The sequence below is a fragment of the Hypanus sabinus genome, chromosome 29, assembly GCF_030144855.1.
Source record: "Hypanus sabinus isolate sHypSab1 chromosome 29, sHypSab1.hap1, whole genome shotgun sequence".
Lineage (NCBI taxonomy): Eukaryota > Metazoa > Chordata > Chondrichthyes > Myliobatiformes > Dasyatidae > Hypanus > Hypanus sabinus.
This window is the reverse complement of record NC_082734.1, coordinates 13,580,144-13,606,808: the sequence shown is the minus strand read 5'-3', so window position 1 is coordinate 13,606,808 and position 26,665 is coordinate 13,580,144. Positions and strand designations below refer to the sequence as shown.

At 40.2% G+C, this 26,665-nt stretch overlaps 2 protein-coding genes across 2 annotated transcripts in view; one reads left to right on the top strand and one right to left on the bottom strand.

Annotated features, from left to right (window-relative positions):
* LOC132383020 (general transcription factor II-I repeat domain-containing protein 2A-like) overlaps positions 1-26,665 on the top strand; it is a 266,610-nt gene that overhangs the window by 154,304 nt on the left and 85,641 nt on the right. The gene's annotated exons all lie outside the window — the stretch shown is intronic.
* LOC132383012 (desumoylating isopeptidase 1-like) lies at positions 1,428-26,665 on the bottom strand. The gene is made up of 6 exons (XM_059953693.1): positions 26,456-26,665; positions 20,542-20,563; positions 20,379-20,448; positions 19,164-19,273; positions 10,406-10,528; positions 1,428-8,149 (listed from the first exon to the last, which is right to left on the bottom strand). Exons 1-6 carry the CDS (start codon positions 26,538-26,540, stop codon positions 8,059-8,061), a joined length of 501 nt encoding a protein of 166 aa, XP_059809676.1. The 5' UTR covers positions 26,541-26,665; the 3' UTR covers positions 1,428-8,058.

The following is a 26,665-nucleotide window of genomic DNA, read 5'->3' as shown; positions in this document are numbered from 1 at the left end:
CTTGATGTTAACGCTCTCACCTGGACACCCTCATTAGTAGGAGAAACCTCTTCACACCAGGACTTAAAATGATCCCTTACTGTTTGATATCCAAACTCAGGCTGCAGAATGGAGCCTGCACAATTCCCCTACCTTCTTTCCATATTCCATCTAGGGCTCAGCCCTTGGAACCACGCGCCAGAGGGGGCCAAGGGCTTTCTGCGGTTGAAACAAAACTCCCCGTTCACACAAGCAGAAGAAAAAGTACACCACTGGCCTGTCAGATTTCTCCAATACGCCCATGGCTCATCCTCATTGTCTTGCCCTCTAATTAGAAAGGATACCATGTTTGATGTTTTGTACATGCATATTTAAATCAGAGCCGTCTTGCCGATCTATATACTTCATTTGCCTTTCAAGTTCAGTAGCCAGAATCTTGACCAAAGGTTTAATTATCAATTAGACCTGCCTGCCTTGAGCTTAATGGTTTGCCCCAGCTCTTGCCAATGCTTTCTACTGGCCAGACGGGACAGGGCCTCTTCCGGAAATGTGACCTGCTGAAAGACCTGCATTCACACGTAGCGAGGTCTCATCGGCCGTCACTGTTTGCAAACATTCAGAATCGCTTAGAACCTGTTAGTGTTAACATCTTTAATTAAAACTAATTACTATCACTGCTTACTTCTCAATTCTACGGCAATCTGCTCACAAGAGTGGGGTTTTGAAGCTGAAAGCTGGCTGCTGGCAAAGAATCTGTCCCACTATCTCTAGATTTTATATTCAAGGATGAATTGTTTCCACTCCAGTTCTGATTTGACTACTTGTCTACTACAGTTGGAGCCAATGTATCTGCTCCTCTTATCATTCTCCAGGTTTTCCCACATTCTGACAGAGGCACTAGGTTCTCACTGTCAACCTGAATGTTCTTTTCATTTAGTTACAGGGCGGAATTATGCACTTGTCAAGAAAGGTGGATTCAGGAACAGTTTTGAAGTGTTTTGTCAGTCTCCTGGTCACCTCTTGGGTGCTGCTTAGGGCAGCTAATGTGTCACTGGCAAAATGAGATTGCTTTCTCTTCTAGCATTAAGTAACCTAACAATACAGTAAACAGATTCCAGCAAAGAAGCTAATCTCTTTCCAATTAAGCATGTATCCATTCCATTAGTTTTCACTTTCAACTTAAGTACTTGCATTAATCATGAATCTTAAGTTAATTGAAAAGTCTCTTTTAAAATCTTACTGAATTTATTTTGAAAATATTTATAAATTACATGCACAAAGATATGGTGCATACAGACATTATTGCTTACATCACACTTACCAATGTAGAGTTTGCCATTCAGGTGTTAATATGATAAAATCAACAAATTTATTTTAAAAATCTTTATTGTCCTTGGAAATGGTAGATTATGCAAAAATTAAAAAGATATCTCATCAAAACACAACAAAACAGTGAGCAGCAAATGCAGTTTATTTGAAGCAAAAACAAATTTACAAACTGACATTTAAAACTCTCCTGGTTCCGAGGAAACAAGTTGGAGTGCAAAGCTAAAGTATAAGGAACATTGTAGCTGGAAGAAAGGGCCACGAACTTCAGAAAGGGTAAAGCAGATCACGTGCAGTTCAACGTGATGTGGAATGTGCATCGTTTAAAATCACTGCTGTGCAAATGATCGATCATATAAGCATTCTGTCAGGGCAAGACATGGAGCACAATTCATTCAGGACGTTTCAGGCAGCTGGATATACAGTAGCTTCTTTTCAACAAATTAAAGAACAATTGTACAAGTACAGCTTTTCTCAATCTCTATGATGCCATGAGAATTTGACCAATATTTTGTATCAAAACTGAAGGTGGAAACAACTCATCAGCCAATCACAATTTTCATTCAACACTGATTGAAACCCACCATTTTTAATGTTCATTTACCACATAGCTTCAGCATTAAAACTGTTCCCTGGATGTGAGATTAAGAGTTCAGGTGACTAAAATGTTGTCTGTTTACACCCTACTTTATTTCACATTCTAATAGTACAGCAACACTGCAAGCTCAGTGCAGATTCAGATATTTGATCTGATTGTTACTTCATTCTCAGTGTGTGGATGTTGTGGGTGAGAAGAGCATTAACTGGTCCAATTGTCTTTCAACTGAGAACTAACTAGTTAGGGTGTATGAGTGCCACTGGCTGAACATCAGTGAAGTACGGCAGAGATTCGTTCACTGGCAGGTGTAACCTAATCATGAGGGTGATGTTCCATCGGTATACTACTAGACTAGATTTAGTAGTAGGATCGTGGCTAGCTAAGTCAAAGGCATGCCTTTGCTACTTTGTAGGTTATGCCACTTCGGGCAAAGGCTGCACCCAACGAGGATCGGCAGCAGGGCGTCTGATGGTGTCTGTGGCAGATGAATCCGAAAGGGTCAACAGTACAGCCACCTTGGTGGCACGCGGAGGAACCAGAGTGTTGGTCAACGGATGGCATCGCCAGACTGGTCAGTTGTCACTGCGGGGCAGCTTCCTTATCCGCTAAGTCTGTTACACTCCTGTGTACCACTTAGCGTCAGATTTGGAAGCTCAGAGGGACTGTATGGTGGGGACACGACACCGTCTGTCTTATCACTGTGCAAGGCGTGTTGGAGTAGAGTTTCTGGATGGTATGATAAACAAGCCTGCAGAGACTAAACTCTCAACACAGTCAACATCGAAATCGATGGATAGCCGAAAAAGAACTACTTAGGGCAGTTCAAGAGACATTCATAGGTTTCAGTATTGACAAACACACAGGCCTTGATCTAAACCAACATTCTCTTCAAGTATTGTGCCAAAACTAGTAACGTTCCCCCTTTTCTGTAGATATCTGTGAGCTAGAAGGGTCAAGCAAATGGTGAAACTACTCTGCAGGAAGTTAGCACTGCGCCCCCATGGCAGTCTCTAGCAGTAAGTGGACAGTTTAACCCTCCAGGTTTGCAGGAGGAAGCCAGGACACAGCTACAGCCTCCCATCGCAGTGCAAGACGGGACAAGATGGATCCTGCCCATTACAGTGCGAGTTAATTCGCAGGAGACTGAATCAAGAAGTGAACTGCATAACAACTACATGAACCTGACTGAAGAGTTTCTGAATTACAGTCATATTACTCCACAGATTTACCTTGGATATTCAGCAACTACGTTTCACCATTTCATTCTGTTGGTTGGTGGTGGGGGCGGGGGGGGGGGGGGAAGGAGAAAAGGAGAAACTGTGCCACTACAACAGTTGCATAGGGTACAAATTTAACAATAATTCTGTCTATGAAAGGCAGCTCCAAACCCCCTCCAGGGCATTTCAGAATGACAGGTGTCCCTTTCAGTTCCTTGGATCATGGATGCTCACAGTTGCAGGTGAACATGACAGCCAATGTCACTTCACAAGCAGCAGACAGGAGCTACTCCCAGCTACTAGGAACATAAGCAATGTCAGAAAGTGTCCATCCTTTCCACCAAGACAATGCAGTGAGAGGCATTCAGATTCAGTGATGAAATTAATACAACACAAAAAAATTAACAAACTGTAATCTGCACAAAATGAACTGCTAAACCCAACAGCCTGGGGAAGAATCAATATAAATAATGGCAGATTTCCAGCAGCAAGCAGCTTTGTAACATAACTGAGTAATAGGATACTGAGAAATCACCATGCTTTCAAATCAGAAGCTAAAGGAGTAATCCTGACATTAAAAATTAAATAAACACAACTGAAAACGAGTCCTTTGTAAAAGCACAATTGCAAGGTGAACTGCTACGGATTTGTAGTGACAGCAAATGAAGTTGAATGGATACTGCGACTTGGCAATGGATTTGCTTTACCCCATCTTCCAGCCAATGCCTCTCAAGAACAGCAAATTAAATTTTCTTAGTAAATGCTAAGAATATATTTTCCATGTCTTTGAGTTTAAATGGACTTGAAACATTATAGTCTGTTACTTTAAGTGATATTGAATCATTGGTTTACAGGAGCTAAATTCTACCAATTGGGGCCACTGTTTAGATACAAATATTTATTAAAAGTGGGCAATATTTTCGATAAAATCCGTAACAGTAAGGATACAAATTGTAATCCAATTTAGTCCAGATAGTTGTGGTTGTTTGACTGTATCAACCTGAAACACTAACTTGTGTTCCTCTCTTCACAGATGCCAACTGACCAAATGAGTATTTCCAGCATCCCTCCATTTCTGTGTCAGGAAGTGTGGGAGTAATAATGAATACCAGTATTTAAATCCTGACTTTATGCAAAGCTGCAGAGCATAAAAACAAAACCTCAATAGGCTAAGCTCAGATACCCTCCTCTCCCCTCAACCTGCTGTTCTATAAGTAGGAGCCCTTGAAACCCTCTTGGCACATAGGACCATGTACAGATAGCTGATCTAGAGATGGCTATGGACAATGAAGGAGGCACTTTACATCACAGACTTTAGGATTTACATTGAAACTTTCTGCTAGATGGCCAAGGTAAAGCAATCTTTCAGGACACCAAAGCTGCAGCTGACAAACATTAGTAACTAGGTTCTTGGTTTTCACCTGCAGCCTGGTTTGCAAGCATTGCACAGGCAAAAGCTCAAAGTGCAATTTGCAGTTTAGAAGTAACTGCTTCTTTCATGGTTTCTCCAAGGGTGTAAGATCACGCTTACCCAGTTCAAAGTGAACAAGGTCACAGACCAGTTTCCACTGCAGGGCCCATGGGTAAACTGTCATCATCTGTCTCCTTGCACTGGCTAAAGGGACTGATCATCCTGTTATGTTGATAGTTATATAGAGAGGAATTTGTATTGATAGAGGCAGAAATGTTTTGCATCAGCGATTAGTAACCCTTAGTGTGGAAAACAAAGCTTGGAAGGAGGAAGTAGTATGAGATTTAACAACTGAACTGACGCAAAAAGAAAATAATTTATAATTAATCATGGAATTCAATAATATAGGTGATTCCAACCCGTAACAACTTCTTTCGCACTCCTACAATGCAGCACCGATGCAGCAATGCTTTGCCATCACACGCAATGCACGAGTTTCTTACGCTGCCCTTAATAAGCCAAGCAATTAGTTCCAGACACCCCAACGTTGTGAGAAACAAGACTCAACGGTTTACTATCTACCGTACTGCAGTGGGCTCAAGTTTTAGCTGGCGTTTTAAACTGGTCTGGTTTACAGCTGAGAAATTTAGCAGATACCATCAGGATATTGAGAGCAGACCTACAAACCAGGAGACAAAACCTACTTTCACAGAAATCATGGAAGTATTATTTTAAATCTGACAAGCTCCAGTACATATTTTGCTTAGACCAGAGCCATTTGACAGGAAGCACAGACTAGCTCCAGGTCTTCTCACTTCCAATTTATAATAGCTTGCCCACCCTCACACAGTACACAGGAAAGTCTTGTATATCTAAACGCCTGCTGCCATTTAGTCATCAAACAAGTTAATCTAGTCGGAAAAAAAAAGGCAGAGGTAACATGATTAGCAACAGAGCCTGCAGTTTCTGCTTATTATCCATGTCAATTTACAGGTCTTCACATGGAGAGTGGACAACCTAGGAAATAGTTCCATTGTGTCCTGCAACATTTCTCTAGCACCACAAGGGCTGAGCTTACAGATTGGCAATTAATGAACGCCCCTGACCTAGACTTTGCATTTCTCTACAACACCAAATTAGCACAGTCTAAATCAGAGTAAATATTGAAGGCTGCGATCTTGATGGTCTCAAACTGTTTGAATTCAACCACTGGAACAGCTTTTGGTCTGTTTATTTAACAGATAACTCTGGCATAGATGGTCCCAAGCCCAGCTGCAAAAGGAGGGCTGGGCATAAGGCTAGCAACCCATCCCATTAAAAAACCTAGAGTTACAGAAATGCCAACAGAAGCTTTGAAAGCCTCACCCCAGGGAGTGGAAGGATCTTCACCTAGGAAATGTATAAAATTGTATGGTGAAAATAGAAACAACATGGCTGATAAATCTTCGGCCCGGAACTAGGGCAGCCCATGCCCCATTCGGGGTGACGGGCTTAAGAAGAATTTAACAGTTCTTAAAAAGTACAGGGAATGATGAACTCCCTGCTCTGTACTTAATAGGCTGGCCTCCAAGTGAATTACTATCAATGAAATACAATCAAATGGTTAAACTGCCAATACTTACACTGGACAACAAACATTTTGTTTCCTGAACACTTTCAGGTGTATCTTATGGATTTTGGGTTGCTGATCATGAAAATCACCATGAAATTTCCTATTACGCAACTTTTTTTTGAAATTGCCTATATTTGTTATTTCAAGTCATAGATCAAGTCAGAATAACTGATGCCAAAGATTAAGGGAGGCATTTTTGTTGGTCAATAAAACAAGCAGGTCATCAATGACTGGTAATTTGAAGGATGTCTAGTGGGACCGGAGAAAATCACATGGAAGGCATTCAAGGATGTTGTTGAAAATTTTCTTGGCACCTACAGAGCACCAAATTGCATGCAGCTGGTTGACAACATGCTTCAAGCATACAAAACCATGAAGTGCAACATATTATGAAAGATTAATTTACTGCATTCCCATTTTGATTTCATCCCTGCAAATCTTGGCGCTGTCAGTGACGAGCATGGTGAAAGGTTTCACCAGGACATTGCAGTCATGGAGAAACAGTATCAGGGCAACTGGAATCCATCAATACTGGCTGATTATTGTTGCACACTTAAGCAAGAAACCTCAGACACTGAGCACAAAATGAAAATCATCAACAAAACATTTTTAGCTTAGTTGAACTATTGCAAAGCATTAGTACTGTTATATAATTAAATGCATTATATTCATTAAAAGTTAATTTCTTGTTTCTCCAAAATCCTATGTGGTACGAGTAGTCTGAAATTATATTTGTGTTCTGCTTCAAGCAGTCTATCATAATAAAAAGTTTTGAGGAAGCAATGCTTTAAAAAAAATAAAAATTGTTGTCCAGTGTTATCAACCACCAAGTACCAAGTAGCCAGCTGAAAAGGAAAGGAAAGGCTGCTTGTTTAACTGGGAACCACCCTGCAGTCCTGTACAGCAGAAACAATGGGCACAAACTGAAGGAACAGTAGTACTGAACAATAAATGATCATGAGGTAGTCTGAAACTTGGAGACCTGGCCTGACTCCATTCTTCAACCAATATATTATCGGTATACAATACACATTCAAACTTGATTAGTGGAATAAGAGAGAGTTAACAAATAACAAAGCTAAATAAAGAAATAAGTTGAACCCAAGTACTGAGATTTGCTCCAAACCCAACAGGAATTGTGCTATGAACAGTGCATTACCAGGATGTCACTGGGACCCAAATACTTAAAACTGCCAAGAAGATGTACCAAAAGGGTAAAAAAGGCACTCAAAAATCTGTGCCACCTTCGACAAGATATAATAATGGACAAGACAAGTTTCTGAACTGGGGAAATAGGAAGTGACAAAGGAACCCGAATGAGAGAGCCTAGAGCAAATTTCACAAGTGTGGTACAAACTGCAATTTGAGATGAGTAATTAAGTCAATTATACAACATGGAAAGTGCAGTGACTGAAATTACATTACCCTTCCCTGTATCACTAATATGCAAAACATTTAATAAATAAATCCATTAACTGGAAAGTTATCCATTGCATTGATTGACGCACTGACAATCATACTGGCACTACAGTGGTTAAATACTAATATGTCCATGCTGGTGGTACGTTTCAGGAATAATCCAGAGGACAGGTGGTGGTACAGATAAAATTATTGTATTGCAAGAAAGAATGCAATGTTTCAAATGCCTATTAACACAGTTCATTCAAAGACAGCTAACAAAGGAGCAAGGAAATTGGAATATTGCACTGTAAAGTCAGTAAAGTATGTATATGCACATTTTAAACAGCATTTTAGAAAAGAAATTTTCTACCACTTTTTGACTGTTCTACATATGTTAAGTATGATGAAAGATACTTGTGAAGGGAAATCTTCATTTTTTTCGATATCACTGCTTAGTTCTGCGAGGCTGGTGATCACATATTTTCCGCAGAGAGCAACACTTGAATTGGTTTAATTAGCTCTGATTATTTTCATTGATACTGGTTCCTCCATTTGGCTGGATCTGAACAGACTCTAGGATTGGCTTAATGAGCTGCCCAAAGGGACTGAAAACAAAAGGAGAGGAACACAGAAGTTAGATGTTATCCCACCCAATGAGCCTCCGCATCCAACACATCATCCTCCACAACTTCCACCAAATCCAAAGGGATCCCATCACCAAACTTATCTCCCCCTCCACCATCTCATTCCACAGGGATCACTCCCTCCGTGAATCCCTTGTCCATTCGTCCATCCCCACCAATCTCCCCCCCCAGCAAGCAGCCAAAGTGGGACAGCTGCCCATTCACTCCTCCCTCAGCTCCATTCAGGGCCCCGAACAGTCATTCCGAGTGAGGCAACACTGCTGGGGTCGTCTATTGTGTCCGGCGCTCCCAATACGGCCTCCTCCACGTTGGTGAGACCCATCGTAAATTGGGCACTACTTCGTTGAGCACCTCTGCTCCATCTGCCCCAAGCAGAACTTCCTGACCGCCAAACATTTTAATTCCAATTCCCATTCTGACATCTTGGTCCACAGCCTCCTCTTGTGCCAAGATGAGGCCACCTTCAGGGTGGAGGAGTGTCACCTTACTTTGACTGGGTAGCCTCCAACTTGATGGCATGAATATCAATTTCTCCTTCCAGTTAAGAAAAAAATCCCTTAACTCTTCGGTTCCCCACTCTGGCTTCATACCTCTTCTCACCTGCCCATCACCTCCTCCTGGATCCCTCTCCTCCTTCCCTTTCTCCTATCGTCCACTTTCTTATCAGATGCCTTCCTCTCCTGCCCCTTACCTTTCCCATCCACCTGGTTTCACCTATCACCTTCTAGGTGTCCTCTGTTATGAGTGATGAACAGTTCTGATGGACGATGGGGTGCAGAGTTACCCATCCCCCCCCCCCGCGAATCACGAACCATCACTGTTGCAATGCTGCTCGTGTGAGAGAGAGAGAGAGATGAAAAACATGCAAGAACCTCTGCTACAGTTAAGAGAGGGGAGAGAGACTTACTGTATTATGACTTCTGCGAGGGTTATTTATCTTCTACCATTTTGTCCATTAACATTCCTCACTGGACTGCATGAGTGGTTTGGTTTGATGGACACAGTCATTCAAAATTGATTGATAGCTGAGACCCCGTGAGTAGGGATAAGAGACAGCTCTGGAGAGACACCCTTCAGACACACCAGTGGACACTGATTGAGTGTTGGAACCCACAGGAAAGGTGGGGGCATCGGAGACCGAACCAGGAGATCGGTCAGTTAAACTCACAGTGTTACAGCAGGGCCGGTGGGGACTTGTGTGTGTGTGTGTGTGTGTGTGTCCACTCATGCCAGAGTGACGAGTCCACCACAGGAGAACGGTCTAGCTGAATGACAGAGGGGTCACAACTGAATGGCCACAACGACACGACGGATTAAGAAAGGAGTAAAAGGTCTGCCTGCCGCAACAGTTGCTGTTACATCTTGCTCGCGCTCTCTCTCTCTCCAACGATTACAACACAACAACCATACATCTACCTCAGCACTCATGAACTGAAATGAACTTTATACTTTTCTATGACAATTCATTTACCCCTAGACATCGATAGAGCTTGTTTATTATTCCTACACTTTTAGGTCTATTATTGCCAACTTGTGTTATATATATATTTCCATTAGTGGAATTGTTTTGCTTATTTTACTAATAAACACTTTTGAATATAGTACCACCAGACTCCCAACAGATTCTTTTTTCTCTGCTGGTCAGACACCCAGTTACGGGGTACGTAACACCTCCTTCCCCACCCCGTCTTTTTATTCTGGCGCCTTCCCCCTTCCTTTCGAGTCCTGAAGAAGGGTCTCAGCTTTAAATGTCAACTGCTTATTCCTCTCCATAAATGCTGCCTGATTTGCTGAGTTCCTCCAGCATTTTGTGTGCGTTGCATCTGTAGACTTGCTTGTGTTTAGATTTTATTGGTTACTTTTACTGTTCCATTCAGAAGGCACAGATGCTTTGCTGGGCCACAGGTAATTCAATAGCATCTTGCCTTGACTGAATGCAGTCTATCCAACAATAAAGGGCCATCGCAGCTGAAATCTACACAACTTGTAGCAAGGACCACTGGACTGTAGTCAGGACTGGAAATCAACACAGGCTGATAAACGGACTCTCCCTGCTCTAGCCCAGAGTTGATTACAGTGAAGGCAGAAGGCCTATTGGTCTGTTTGCAACAAAAGCTTTTCTAAGCCCTTTGAGACTCTTGCAGTGTCCCCACACAGATCAATGCATTCAGAAGCAAAGAAAAATAGTGGAACAAAACTAAAAGTACAAGCACTCACGTTGATAAAACCTCAGAAGGTAGGTCTGTGATATAGGATGGAATCTTCTTCCCAGTAAGAAACTGGGCCACTTCATTACTGAATGTATTGCAGTTATGTTCAAAAAGTTTGTAGCATTCTCCCCTGCATGGTGAAAAAGGGTAAAGTTAAAGATTTCACAGAACAGTTAATCAGTGGTTAATCAGTTAATCAGATCTCATTGAATACCATAACACAGGATGCAGAAAAAGCATTTGATAGATTGGAATGGGATTTTTTATTTAAGGTATTGGAAAAATATGGATTAGGAGTATCTTTTATAAAATGGATTAAAACCTTAAATACTAATCCCAAAGCTAAAGTAGTGACAAATGGTCAAATTTAACAAGGTCAACTAGGCAAGATTGTCCATTATCACCTGCTTTATTTATGTTGGCGATAGAGCCATTAGCTAGCTCCATTAAAGTGGACCCAGATATTAAGGGTTTTAGAGTTAATCAGGAAGAATACAAGATTAACTTATTTGCTGATGATGTCTGCTTTATCTAACAAACCCATTACATTTGTTGCATAAATTATCCTATAGGTTAGAAGAATATGGGAAAATATCAAGTTATAAAATAAACTGGGATAAAAGTGAAATTTTACCTCTTACTAAAGGAGATTATAGTCAATGTCGATTAATAACCCAATTTAGATGGCCGGCAAATGGTATAAAATATTTAGGTATAAGAGTTGATAATGATATAAAGAATTTATATAAACTAAATTACTTACCACTATTGAAAAAAAGTCAAGAAGATCTTGATAAATGGATGGTATTACCAATAACATTAGTAGGTAGAGTAAATACCATAAAAATGAATATATTTCCTAGATTACAATACTTATTTCAATCACTACCAATACAAATACCCCAGAAGATTTTTCAAGAGTTAAATAAATATGTGAGGAAGTTTCTTTGGAAAGGTAAGATGTCAAGAATATCGTTGGAAAAATTGACATGGAAATTTGATCTAGGAGGGTTACAACTTCCAAATTTTAAGAATTATTATAAAGCAAATCAACTTAGATTTATTGCATCTTTTTTTGAGAAAGATAAACCGGCATGGATTAGAATAGAACTAGATAAAATAGGAGAAAATACACCAGAAGATTTTATATATAAATGGGAATCTAAATGGATACGGGAAAAGAAAGAATCTCCTATATTAAAACATTTGATTGACTTATGGAATAAGATAAATGTTGACGATGAGATAAAGAAATCCTTATTAGCAAAGAGATCTTTAATTCAAAATAGACATTCCTTTTACAATGAATAATCAACTTTTATATAATTGGTTTCAAAAAGGGATTAGATATATAGGTGATTGTTTTGAAGGAGGTATATTAATGTCATTTGATCAATTAAAGAATAAATATAAAGTTTCAAACAACACTTTTTTGTTACTTTCAACTAAGGGCTTATTTAAGAGAAAAATTAGGTCAAACAATGTTATTGCAGAAATCTAATGAAATAGAAACTTTAATTCAAAAAGGAAAGATTAAAAAATTCATTTCTTGTATGTATAATTTGATTCAAAAACAGGCAATTAAACAAGGAGTCCATAAGTCAAGACAAAAATGGGAAAGTGACTTGAATATTCAAAATTGAAGAAAAAAATTGGTCAAGACTGTCTTGAGAGTATGACAAATACAATAAATGTCCGGTTAAGATTAGTGCAATATAACTTTTTACATCAATTATATATTACACCACAAAAAATAAATTAATTAAACCCAAATTTATCCAATCAATGTTTCCGATGTAACCAAGAAATTGGTACTTTTTTACATTCTACTTGGTCTTGTTCTAAGATTCAACCTTCTTGGACAAATTTAAGAGTTTTATTGGAACAAATTATTGGAATACAACTTTTATTAGGTGATATTGAAGGGATAAAACCGAAATCCAAATTGAATAAATATCAGAAAGAATTTATAAAAATTGTATTGGCAGTAGCCAAAAAGGCTATTGCAGTTACTTGGAAATCGGATACATATTTAAGTATAGATCCTTGGAAGAAAGAAATTTATAGCTGTATTCCACTTGAAAAAATTACTTATAATTTAAGAGATAAATATGAAACATTTTTGAAAATTTGGCACCCTTATTTACAAAAGACAGGATTAAATATATAGATGCTCCGAAGATGAAATAATTGGTTATTTGGGGAAATAAATAAATATATATATACTAAAGTTATTATGAACTCCATGGAGCATGTGGGGATCTTCCAATATCCAGGCACTCCTTCTTTCTTTCTCTTTTTTTTCTATAGGGATGCTAGGGGGGAGGGGTTAAGGGGAGGGGGGATGGGTAATATACTTTTTTTTCTCTACTTTTATTTTGTAACTGCTTGAAATACAATAAAAAAAAGTTTAAAAAAAAAGAATACCATAACACAGGATCAAACTACTTACTCAACAGCAATAAATCTCCAGATATTGTCAAACTTCAGATGGATAAATGGATTAACTTTTGCCTGCTTTACTTATCAACAAATTTGGGTTCACTTCACATAATTTTCATCAAAATTAGAATTAGGAAAAAACTCAAAATGTGTTTAATAAGATGAACAAAGTTACATTGTGGCTAATAGACTATGATTCAAAGACAGTATAACTGTGGCCAATGGTGTGCACACAATTCTCAGTGAATGGGTATACGAGAAACTGATGTACATTTTACCAGTGCACTGAACTACAGACGAGAACTACACTGAAACCGTGAACCTTCATACAAGGTCTAAGACCTTACCTATATCAAATCAGGGCATTGACAATATAAGCTAGGGCCTATAGGTTTCACTTATGATAGAATAATGTTAACAGGTTTAAGAGGAGGCATACATCATCTGAATATAGATTAAGGGTGATCTAAGGAAAGCATTTAAGATGATTAAAGTATTTTTTCTTTTGCAGGCCGGTGGTAACGTGGCAGTTGCCGCAACTTTGAGGTGAGTGATCCTAGATTCAGATCCAGCCAGCTCCTTGCACACTTTCCATCTACGCTGGGTGGAGCTAGCAACTTGGCCTTGTAAAATAAAGGTAAAGTGCTAAAGAAGCGCCCCACACGCCAAGGACACGGAGAGGAACAACAAAGGATTTTTTGTTTAGAGAGCAAATTTCCACTGTTGTTCTTGACTTTACTCAATCACACTGAGAGTGGATAGCGAGAGGAAGAATAAAGGACGGGTTGGGACTACACGGTTCCGGAATATTAAGTGTGTAGTAGAGAAAGGTGAGGCGGAACAAGAGATAAGGAGGACACATGTACAGAGGGATGGTCTGACGGAACATGAAGTTAAATGTGTTGAAAGAATAAGTAAATTTAGGAAGGACAAAAAAATTGTTCTTCCTAAATATAGCCCGATGGGAGTTCGGGGAGCTGGGTTAAGCACAATAGGCAGCGATTCAAACAGAGAGAGGAGAAATGGGTTAAAAATTCTATATCTGAATGCATGAAGTGTCAGAAATAAGGCGGATGAGCTTGAAGCTCAGGTGCAAATGGGTAACTATGATGTTGTTGGGATAACAGAGACATGGCTGCAGGGAGATCAGACCTGGGAAATGAATGTACAAGGGTATACGTGCTATCATAGGGACAGAAATGTGGGCAGAGGGAATGGGATGGCCCTGTTGGTGAGGAATGAGATTCAGTTCTTTGCAAGGGGGGACATAGGGTCAGGAGAAGTAGAGTCTGTGTGGATAGAACTGAGGAACAATAAGGGAAAAAGGACCCAAATGGGTGTTGTCTACAGGCCACCAAACGTAGCATGGATATTGGGTGCAAGTTGAATAGGGAGTTAACATTGGCATGTGGCAAGGGTAATGTCGCAGTAGTTATGGGAGATTTCAACCTGCAGGTGAACTGGGAGAATCAGGTTGGTGCTGGACCACAGGATAGGGAGTTTATAGAGTGCCTATGGGATGCATTCTTGGAACAGCTTGTACAAGAGCCGACCAGGGACAAGGCTATTCTGGATTTAGTGTTAAGTAATGAACAGGATGTGATAAGCGATGTCGCAGTAAAGGAGCCATTAGGAGGTAGTGACCATAATATGATAAGCTTTTATCTGCAATTTGAGAAGGATAAGGGCAGCTCGGAGGTGTCAGTGTTGCAGTTGAACAGGGGAAACTATGGAGCCATGAGGGAGGAGCTGGCCAAAGTTGACTGGACGGATAGCCTAGCAGAAAAGACAGTGGAACAGCAATGGCAGGTATTCTTGGGAATAATGCACAAGGTGCAAAATCAGTTCACCCCCAGAGAAGGAAGGATTCAAAGGGGGGGGAAAGGGGCCACAGTGGTTGACAAAGGAAGTCAGAGATTGCATAGCATTAGAAAAAAAGGAAGTATGACAGAGCTAAGGTGAGTGGGAGGACAGATGATTGGGAAGTTTTTAAGGAACAACAGAACTTAACTAAAAAGGCAATATGGGAAGAAAAAATGAGGTACGAACGCAAGCTAGCCAGGAATATAAAGGAAGATAGCATAAGCTTTTTTAGGTATGTGAAGAGAAAGAAGATAGTTAAGAACAATGTTGGGCCCTTGAAGAATGAATTGGGTGAAATTGTTATGGGAAACAAGAGAAATGGCAGAAGAATTTAATGAGTACTTTAGATCTGTTTTCACTAAGGAAGACACAAGCAATCTCCCAGATGTATGGATGGGCCAAGGACATAGGGTAACAGAGGAAATGAAACAGATTGACATTAGGAAGGAAACAGTGATGAGTAGACTGATGGGACTGAAGGCTGACAAATCCCCAGGTCCAGATGGTCTGCATCCTAGGGTACTAAAGGAGGTGGCCCTGGAAATAGCGGATGCATTGGTAATCATTTTCCAATGTTCCTTAGATTCAGGATCAGTTCCTGAGGATTGGAGAATGGCTAATGTTATCCCACTTTTTAAGAAAGGGGGGAGGGAGAAAACAGAGAACTATCGACCTGTCAGCCTGACATCGGTGGTGGGGAAGATGCTAGAGTCCATTACTAAGGATGAAATAGTGGCATATCTAGATAGCAGTGATAGGATTGGGCCGAGCCAGCATGGATTTACCAAGGGTAAATCATGCTTGACTAACCTGTTGGGAGTTTTTCGAGGATGTAACCAGGAAGTTAGGCGGGGGAGATCCAGTGGATGTAGTGTACCTCGATTTTCAGAAGGCATTTGATAAGGTCCCACATAGGAGATTTGTGGGTAAAATCAAAGCTCAGGGCATCGGGGGGAAGACATTGACATGGATAGAAAACTGGTTGGCAGATAGAAAGCAAAGGGTAGCAGTGAATGGGTGTTTCTCGGAATGGCAGGTGGTGACCAATGGGGTGCCACAGGGCTCGGTATTGGTAAACAGCTGTTTACAATTTACGTCAACGATTTAGATGAAGGCATTGAGAATAACATCAGCAAATTTGCTGATGATACTAAGCTGGGTGGCAGTGTGACATGTGATGAGGATGTTAGGAGAATTCAGGGTGACTTGGATAGGCTGGGTGAGTGGGCAGATACTTGGCAGATGGCGTTTAATGTGAATAAGTGTGAGGTTATCCACTTTGGGAGTAAGAATAGGAAGGCAGATTATTATCTGAATGGTGTAGAGTTAGGTAAGGGAGAAATACAAAGAGATCTAGGAGTCCTTGTTCATCAGTCACTGAAGGTGAATGAGCAAGTGCAGCAGGCAGTGAAGAAGGCTAATGGAATGTTGGCCTTTATTACAAAGGGAATTGAGTACAAGAGCAAGGAAATCCTCTTGCATTTGTACAGAGCCCTGGTGAGACCACACCTGGAGTATTGTGTACAGTCTTGGTCTCCAGGGTTAAGGAAGGACATCTTGGCTGTAGAGGAAGTGCAGCGTTGATTCACGAGGTTAATTCCTGGGATGTCTGGACTGTCTTATGCAGAGAGGTTAGAGAGACTGGGCTTGTACACGCTGGAATTAAGGAGATTGAAACATATAAGATTATTAAGGGATTGGACAAGATAGAGGCAGGAAATATGTTCCAGATGCTGGGAGAGTCCAGTACCAGAGGGCATGGTTTGAGAATAAGGGGTAGGTCATTTAGGACAGAGTTAAGGAAAAACTTCTTCTCCCAGAGAGTTGTGGGGGTCTGGAATGCACTGCCTCGGAAGGTAGTGGAGGCCAATTCTCTGGATGCTTTCAAGAAGGAGCTAGATAGGTATCTTATGGATAGGGGAATCAAGGCAGGAACCGGGTTTTGATAGTAGATGATCAGCCATGATCTCAAAATGGCGGTGCAGGCTCGAAGGGCTGAATGGTCTACTTCTGCACCTATTGTCTATTGTCTTTGACATTTGGACAAACTGTGGAACACCCTCCTCAAATTCTACAAATTTCCTTTAGTGAAGTCACTAACAATAAGGCTTGAGCTACTGGATCAGCGGTGACTTCAGGGCGCACTTCCTCACAATGATTACTGGAAACTTGGAACTTTCTTCAGGATTGTATCAACTGAAACTTTCAAAAAGGAAAACTGACAGGGTTTTTTTTAAGGGAAAAATGTTAAAGAAGAATGAAATAGGATGGGTGAATGAAGCCACGAACATACATGAATTTTAAATCATCTGCTCATCTTTTATTGTCCAGTTCTGCTGATTTCCTCCAGCATTTTGTGTGTGTTGCATGAATTTTAAAGGATCAGATTGGATGGGCCAAATGGTCTACTCTTATTCCAGTGTTCCTTTGTATGTTTTGTACAAGTCAAGAATAAACTCCCTGGTCCCAACCTTGGTGAGACCTGAATATTCTGACTCAACAGGACTGCCTTAATATGTTCTTAGTACACAAACAGAGATGGCAATTTGCATACAAACTTAAACTGCATTTGTGAATAGTTTGGTTGCTTTATTCCAGAAGGACTGAAAATAATGCAAGAATAATCAGAATTAAGGAGGCTATACCCACTAAGAACAGGGTAGCATTTTTTATTCAATAAAGTGAAATGAGGGTCAATCCAAAAGGTTTCAAAATGTGTATTGATATATTACTGTCACATGCACCAAGATTCAGTGAAAAGCTTGCCTTGAATACTGTTCATACAGATCAGATGACTACACAGAGCATCGCACTAGAGTAAAGTGAAGTAATAATGTCAAACCAAGAGTAAAAGCCACCAAAAAGTGCAGTGCAGATAAATGATGAAGCACAAGATCATTACAAGGTAGAGAATGAGGCTAAGAGTCTATCTTATACAAGTACAGGACATGGAAAGATATTCATGAGAAACTAGTTTTAGAAGCTATTAAGAAAAGGAATTTGGGAGAAACTAGAAAGTGGTTAGAATCTGGAATGGCTGTAATGAATAGGAAAGCTACCAGGAAACATGAGAGAAAGCAGGGCATGTTGATGGAGCTTGATGAAGACAATACTTTGGGTGCACAAACCTTTGTGAACCTGCAAGAGTGAAAACTGGATTCTACCTGTAAATATTTTAAAACAAATACTATTCTAAGAAAAAAAAGATTTGCTAACTTTGTGATACGGGCTGAACAAGATGATTAAATCCCAGTATTGACTCAAAGGAAATCTGCAGCATTTAAAGCAATTCTTGTGAAACCTTCTCACGTGTGTCAGCATTTTCAAGACTATAATTGAGAAACCCGATATCTGCCGTTTGGTCTTGCATGGCACAGCAATTCCTCATTGGCAGCAACACAAATATATTGTGACACATCACTTTGGTAAATTCTATAATAGATTAATTTGGTTCAGGAAGATGGTTTTGGGAGTTGACATTCTTGTGTTAGATTTTTTGTGCAGGGAGGAGGATTTTGTTGTGTTTCATGCGGGGCTTTATGATCGTATTGCCATTCTTTTTATGCATTGGGGGGGTTAGTGGGTTTACTGTTTCTCTTTAATTCCGTGACTTCCATGGTTTTCCGTGTTTTGTGGTTATCTGGAGAAGAGTCTCAGTTGTATACTGAATGCATACTTCGATAATAAATAAAACCTTTGATTTATAAATACAGTAGATGACAAGTGGTATGCATAAAACCCAGATTTTCTTGGATGTCTCATGGATTGTTTTGGGGATGTCTGCAAACAGTAAGAATTTCAGATTCAGATTTAGTTTATTGTCATTTAGAAAACACAAATGCAATGCAGTTAAAAAATGAGACAACGTTCCTCCAGAATGATATCACAAAAGCACATGACAAAACAGACTACACCAGAAAATCTACATAAAGTTTGGCAATCCCCAATCCAGAGTCCGGAGAGGCTGCTGCGTATTAATATCGCGCTGTATATACATCTCCGATATTAAATTGAACCATTGAAATAAACTGTATGGATATATGCTTAAGCATTGGTCATACTGTTGGCAACTAAAAGTTTGGATGTCTATATGGTTTGTTAAAGATTTTTTTTTAAAGAATGACTATTTGCCACATGTACATCAAAGCATACAGTGAAATGCATCACTTGTGTAGGGGATACGCTGGGGCCAGCCCAGTCGTGTTCACAACCAATAGAACATGTTCACAACTTACTAACCCTAACTTGTAGGTTGTTGGAACGTGGGAGCAACCCCACATGGTCGCGAGGAGAAATTTCAAACTCCTTACAGGCAGCAGCAAGAATTGAACCCCGATTTCACAGCTGGTCTGCTGTAAGGCATTGCATTAACCGCTACGCTATGCCACCCATTGCTTTTCAACACAACTAGGCCTACTTTGCCTGCAAGCAGAGAACACAAAAAACAAGCAGGAACTAACCTGAAGGATGATTCTCCCAAAGATGATAAATAGTCCATGATTAACTCCTCAGTCACTTCTGTAGTGCCGAGATCAATGACAGAGTCAGGTGGTCCAAGTAATGTCCCACCCTGGGAATCAAATAAGACAAGTCACATTGGACACGATGGCATAAAATAAAAGTACCTACAAAGTATTGGTGTCAAATTTCAAGTGAGAACTGAATTGGAAGCATTGTACAAAAGGAAGTTAACCAAAAAGATTTCAGCAATACCAGTTATGAAAACATCAAAGTAGCTCTCCCGACGTAATGCAGAAACAAAGACTTTCAGATTTCTTTCTGACGCAGCAGGAGCTCAATGAGGCTCTCAGAGCAACCCCATCAATCCCGTTCCTGGATTTGTTTCCCTACGATCTACTCACAATTCACTGACTTAGTTGATCCCAGCTGAGCTGTCTACTCAAAGCATTTGTTGTTCCTCTCCACGCCTTCTGGCACATCGGGTGGCAACCCTTGTGGTTTCTGAAGCATTTGTTTTTTTACGAGGCCGAGTTACTAGCTCAATGCTCAACCCAGCACGGATGGAAAACATGCAAAGAGCCGGCCAGATTCAAACCTGGGACCATTTGCCTTGAAGTCCGCTGCGGAAGCCACTACACCACCTGTCAGTTGCTCAATGCTCCAGGGAAGAGGAAATTAGCTAGGGTTCCTGAATTTGATAGTTTACAAACCAGAATTACTTTGTTTATTTGAACACAAAAAAGGTGCTAAAAGATACGTAGACAACATGCAGGTGGACATTGTTTGCTGAGAGGAAACCTAGGTGGAAAGGGGGTGGGGAGACAAGCTCCCATGTGTACAGAGAAACAAGTGGGGTTTGGTGCCACTAGCACTTTTTATATCAGTGATGGGGTTACTGATCACCAGAACAAAGCTCCACAATGGAGAGAGTGCAGACCGATTCCTTATAGACACCAAGACTGTATGAGGTAGAAGCATGTGGCAAGCATCTATTACCTTTAGAAAATAATGGGTGGCCCAGGGTCATTATTGCCCAAGTGGGCTGAAGGGGAATTTTGTCCAGATGTGGTCCATTTAGCTAGATGTCAGGGTTTCTGTCTGTCAGGAGCTAGAGGGGAAAGGGCTTTTACATCAACAAGAAAATCAGCTGAAGAACAGAGTGAGTTCATTTTGAGGCAAACACTTTGGAAAAAAATAACAAAGAAAATACTCACTGGCTGACAGTTGGCAATTCCACCTGAACCATAGAAGAACTCTTCACCATTAACAACAATTGCAGTGTGCCTGAAGCAAGCCAGATACAATAAACATTTTAATACTATAATTAAAACATACAGATACAAACACATTACCAAAAGAATATTATTTAGAACTCACCATATTCCATCAAGTTGTTTTCCTGTTAAAATAAGAAAACAAAAGGTAAGGCAATCAGCCACTGAGGAACAGAAGTTTTAGGATCTTCCTATTGACCCACCTCTCAATTTTACATGACTCAGTTACATCTCCCCTAAGCATTCACTGCTCCAAAATCTTTCCCTTAGGTTACAACTTTCTATATTCAAATATTTTCGTAAACCCCTTTACTCATGGTAGGATACTTTAAGTTTCTGTAATATGGTCAGAACAGTACCCTTTATGATTCTAATGCCACTGCCTTAATCATGAATAACTGCCAGGGTGTCACCGCATTTCAGAGGTGGTCATGATTCTGAAAGCAAATGTTTTGCTAAATCTGGTCTTCTTTAACAAAAAAATCAGTATTCGTTTTTAAAATGGGAGGAAATTCGTTCACACGAGGAAATCTGCAGATGCTGGTAATTCGAGCAACACACACAAAATGCTGGTGGAACGCAGCAGGCCAGGCAGCATCTATAGGGAGAAGCACTGTCGAGACCCTTCGTCAGGACTCCTAGACTGGAGATGGGAAATTAAGTGCTCATCAACTTGAGAAGCCCACATCCCCTTAAGGAATAAATTTTAAAAATAACGAGAAGAGTTGGAAATAGACAAGGGACTGTAGGTATTTGAAATCCTTGAAAAAGAACTGGTTAAAAAAAAGAGCATGGGATAATGGAACAATGCATTTAGATTTTAATACAGGATTATATATATATCAGTGAGCACTTGTTCAGGAAGGCCTGGACTTAATTAGCTAGGATAATGACATTGGAGGTGAGAAGGATCAGATGGTCACATATTATTAAAAATATTTAAGCAAAACATGTTATTTACCCTCTAAAGCAGTTTCCCAACCTGGGGTCTGCGACATTAAAAAGGTTGGGAACCCCTGCTCTAAAGGTAGAACCACTTTTTGACACACGTACTTTTTGTTATCCTCCACTGCAGTGTCCCATTAAAATGAGAGATTTTATCACGTGAGGTAGATTAAAGTGTGCCCATGATCTACTATGCCGTCTATGTGGTATCCAAATAACCACCTGCCAAAGTACTCTCGGGCTCCTGGAAGCCAGCACGGTCAAGATCAAAAGTTAACAAATTTCACGTCACATGCCGGTGATAATAAATCCGATTCATTTACAGTCAAAGTATGTATGCAGTGCACGGCTCTGAGATTCATCCTTTCCAGAGAGCCAGGAAACAAAGTAAAATGTGGAAGAGGTTCAAAGGAAAAAACATCAATCAACACCCCCAAAGAAAAGCAACACGAACAACTCAAATACCCTCCCCCCACACAAAAAAACTCAAACACAACAAGAATCCCCAAACCCCATCCCCTTACACAAACAAAAACCTAACAAAATATGCCATACAGAAAGAATGGGCTAAAAACACAGAATATAAAATTCATAAAAGTGAAAGAGTCCACAGTCCAATCCATCAAAGCAGAACTTCGGTAACACCACATTTGATTCAGGGGAAATTTGGATTATTTTTGCATTCCATGGTCTCATGATTAATACTACACCATTTTTCACTAAGGGCTCTTACTGATACAATAAGCAACAAGGAGGGAACAAACTATAACCATCACCCAAGAATCTATCAGTGTCAGAGTCAAGAAAGCTCGATTACATTGTTCATCTGTTTCACTCAGCAGACTGAAACGTGTATCAAATATTCGCCCTTGTCTTTGGAGGATAATGAATAAGAAAACCTGACTTATTTACAAAGGATCATGTGATCATCTGAACCTTCTCAGTTCCAATGTCACTCTCCCCAGAAACACAGAACACACCTGTGGATTGTACCTCCGGATGTATTCAATACATTTAATTTACTGAGCCAGCTTCCCCCCCCCCCCCAAGAGCCAGATCTGTTCTCTTAGTACTTAAAAGTATTTCCCCTGTGATTATGAAAGAACTTCTATACAGATGTGGTCATTGAAGTGGACAGTAGGCCCTTCACCCCTTGGGCTTGTTCTACCTTTCATTCAGATCACTGCTGACCAACCAGTTAATTATTCCTCCCCGACCCAACGAACATTTACTCCAACTCTTTGGGGAACGCTGCAGATTTCTCCTCTCCTCTTCTGATTTCACTTACACGAGACCTAGCTCTAATTTTGAAGTGTCCCCATTCTTTATTCCCATAGCACATACACATAGTACCAGCTGCCTATTAACGGTTCAACTCAGAATTCACCCCCTCCCCCAGCCTGCCCTCAATATTAAAGTGCCTATAAGACAAAGATTTAGAAATTGCTTTCATAATTTAACCCTGTGAGATCTCGTGCACTTCAGCCTATCCCCATTGAAGCATTTTTATCAATTTCTCTAACTAGGTTACATGTTTTAAGACTATCTGTTTAAAAAAAGCTGCCTGGACTTCAAACAAACTGGTTATAATGTTGGTGTTCTACATGATCCTGAGCTGGCTGCCAAAGCCAGATTACCTCAGAATCAGGTTTCGTATCACTGATTAACATCACATTGTGAAATTTGTTGACTTTATGGCAGCAGTACAATGCAATACATATTAATAGGAAAAAACTTAATTGAAAATATATATACATATACACACACTTTAATTCCGTTTTTAAACTAATTGCTCAACTATACAAAATATATAGACATGTGTATATACATAAATATATACACACTATATATAATACACACACATATATAAAATATAGCTAAATTAAATAATTAGTGCAAAAAATAGAAATGAAAAAGTAAGAGGTAGTGTTCATGGGTTCAATGCCCATTCCACGAAGACTGTTCATTTATGTCTGCAAATGCTAAGTTGTCTCCACTTTTGCCTCTGCTGACCTTCACCAAGACTCTCAACCATGCATTTGTTACCTTTATCCTGAATTATTCCAGGGTTCTCCAGGCCAGCCTCCCATTACCTCCAAAATGAAATTAACCCACTATTGTGTCAACTTCCATTTTAATCCCATTAGCTGTTGTCCACAGTTCTCTCTGAACTACAGTCCCCTTTTCAAACCTGCTGATATCACCTTCCCTCAAAAGAGTACCAGTTTCTGATCCTTATAGCCTCATAGGCAACCTCTCCTCTGCAAGTCCTTGAATATTTTTCAGCCTTCAAAATCTGTGCTATCTCATCCAAAGTTCTCCTGAATCCCTTTGCTCTGGTTTACGCCCTTGCAGTAGCACTTTGATAACCCCGCTTGAAATCATTGACAACCTCGCGATGACAACAAAGCAACCTTCAACCACTGCCCCTTTCAGCACAGGCAGCACTTTGAACAGCCAATTCCATCGCCACCTTCATAACCTACTTCCATCCTTCTACCCAGTCATAGGCAAAGAGTCACTTGCAGTGGCTTCGCTCCCACACTCACCCCTCTCGTTAAACCCTGCCACTTTTTCCCCCCCTTCTACATAAATTAGATCACAGCTGACCTGCAAAATCAGTTATATTTTTCAGTATTTTGGCCAAAATTGTGATCATCACAATTGTGTCTATTCTTGAGATTTTGTAACATTTTGCTTGACAATGCTTCTGTAAGGGAGAGTGATAGATCTTTGCTGTTTTAAGGATACTATAAATGTCATTGTTAAAGTTAACAACACATTTTATCTCACTCAGATGTTCATGTACATGTTCACTCAGATTTCCTGTTCTTGCAGACGACAGATTTAAAATGCTCAGATGCCCAGCTCAATTTTAACCCTCAAGATTCCTTAGAATCTTACATCTGTATATTTGATATTAATTCCTTAACCATTGGTGATCATTCAGATAATGCCATTTTAAACTCTGAAATTGTCACCAAATTTCCTTTAAACGATTGATGCTTTTAAATGTATGTCTCTTACCAGTCACTTAACTATTTCAAGGTTTCTCTAAGTGACTCTGTGCCAAAAAATGCAGGTACCTGCACCTTTCAAATTGCTCTGCTCTGAATTTCTAATTGGAACATTAGAAGTTCACTGCACCACTGCCTAGTGCCAGAACAAGGAAATTACACCACTTGGCCTTTGCCGTGAACCCGAGGCCAAAAGTCACTTCACTGTATTCCTGCCAAGTCATAGCAGTCACAAGAGTCAGTACAAAACAATGCAAGGCTTCTGGTTAATTAGCAGGTAACTGCAGAGCAAAATACCAGCATAAATTAAGGTCTTTTTGATAAAACCATATAGATCCACAACTTGAGGTGAAAATACCATTCAATAGCTTTCAAACTTTTCTTACAACTTTAACTTTGAAAACAGTGAGGAAATATTATTGAAAGGGATTTGAAGAACATCTTACAGAGCGCTTACACATCTTACACAAAAATTCATTCTGTGAATTTTTTTTAGTTTATTTTAATACTTATTATGCCTTTCAATTCCTCTTCTCATTGCCACCATCAGGGAGGAGGTACACAGGCCTGAAGACACACACTCAACGATTCAGGAACAGCTTCTTCCCCTCTGTCATCTGCTTTCTGAATGGACATCAAAACCACGAACACTACCTCACTACATTTCAAAAAATTATTATTAAAACAGGAATAACAAGTACTTTATTGATCCCGAGTGGGAAGTTCTGTCGTTACAGCAGCAACATTTAAAAACACTCCGTGCAGACTTAATAAAGTAAAGAACAATATACACAATAATGTCCAAAATAATAAGACTATTGTACTATGACTTTTGCACTTTAACTATTTCATATATGGTTTAATTTAACTATTTTACTGCATTTAAGGTTTTCTCCCTATATTATCATCTATTGCATTGTACAGCTGCCACAAAGTTAACAAATTTCACAATATGCCGGTGACATTCTGATCAAACATCTGAAAACATTTTAAAACACATTTCATTGAAAAGTAGAGAGACTGTTTCAGAACCAAACTTAGTGGCAATGTTGCTCCCAGCACAATTTCACACTAAGCAATGATTCTGCAACTTTGGTTCAGGATGGTTGAAAGGAAACGTTGGCGCTGGCCTGAGAGAAAAAAAACAGAGGTCTTCTTTCATGTTATTATTGAACACAATGACTATTCTGTGAAATCAACACAGCTGCTAAAATCAGTGTCAGTAAAATTGCAAATGACTCACACAAATCACTTTTCACTCGAGGGGGGAAAAAAAATCACAAGATGTTAGGGCTTACTAGACCTGACTGCAATGTTCTAGCTTCCTTTTCTATCAAAAACATTAAGAAAGGATTGTTGGGATCAAACAAAATTGGATTTTCCTCCCTCGTGCAGAGTATTTCAAGCAAGATGGAAAGGGGGAATTAAAAATAACAAGACACTGATATTAAAGGAAATTCCAGAAATGCAAGACAGTCCTGGCAGCTTTCTACTCATTAGTTTGCTCTTTCGCCTTTCCAGATACCGATAGAGCTTCGGTCCAATTTCAGCTTCTGAGGAAAAGTTGCTGGCAAGTGAAGTGTTCACACAGGAGTCACCGGATAACCTTCTCATCTCTTCAATGCCTGTCTGTTTTGATGGGGGGAGCAAGTGGACCGGCAAAAGAAAGCGGGGGTGGGAAGAGAAGAAAACTAAACGAGACAGTAAGAACAACTACATTTCACACATGGCATGAACTCCCAGTCCTGCAAAGGAGCGTGATCATTTATTTAAACCTAACACTCACACCTGCTCAGTGATACAAACTAAATGATTAGATACAGGTTTCGATTTCCTTCAAGTCCAAATTAAAACACAAAAATTAGACTGTTGTCAATCCTGGCAACACATCCTTCACAAAAAGCATTCAAACGAGTACAAATAATTCATTACAAGATAAAATTACATAATGTGTTTGCTGCGGCCTAGTGCCGGTTACCGCCACCCCGGCCTCGATTTGCGGCACTTGCCGCCTCCATCCATCATCTTGCCGGGGATGGTAAGGTTTCAACTCACCGAGCATCAAGGGGCTGAAGTGACGAGCGAGACCTCGGGAAAGGTCGTAGACGTAAAGTTTGACGGGATGAGGCGCCGTCTCCATCGCGCCGGGAGCTGAGTTGCTCGCTGCCAGCTTCCGCTTCACTCTGTCCGGGACGCAAGTCAACACAAACACCGGGGCCCCAGTAACGATCCCCCCGACCCGGACAACGCTGAGCGCCCCGCCCC

Coding starts and splice junctions, on each gene's coding strand:
- LOC132383012 (XM_059953693.1), bottom strand. CDS start 26,540: ATGGAGACGGCGCCTCATCCCGTCAAACTTTACGTCTACGACCTTTCC. Junction 20,564..26,455: donor CTTCAGCCCCTTGATGCTCG/GTGAGTTGAAAC, acceptor TTATTTTAACAG/GAAAACAACTTGATGGAATA. Junction 20,449..20,541: donor AAACAACTTGATGGAATATG/GTGAGTTCTAAA, acceptor GGCTTGCTTCAG/GCACACTGCAATTGTTGTTA.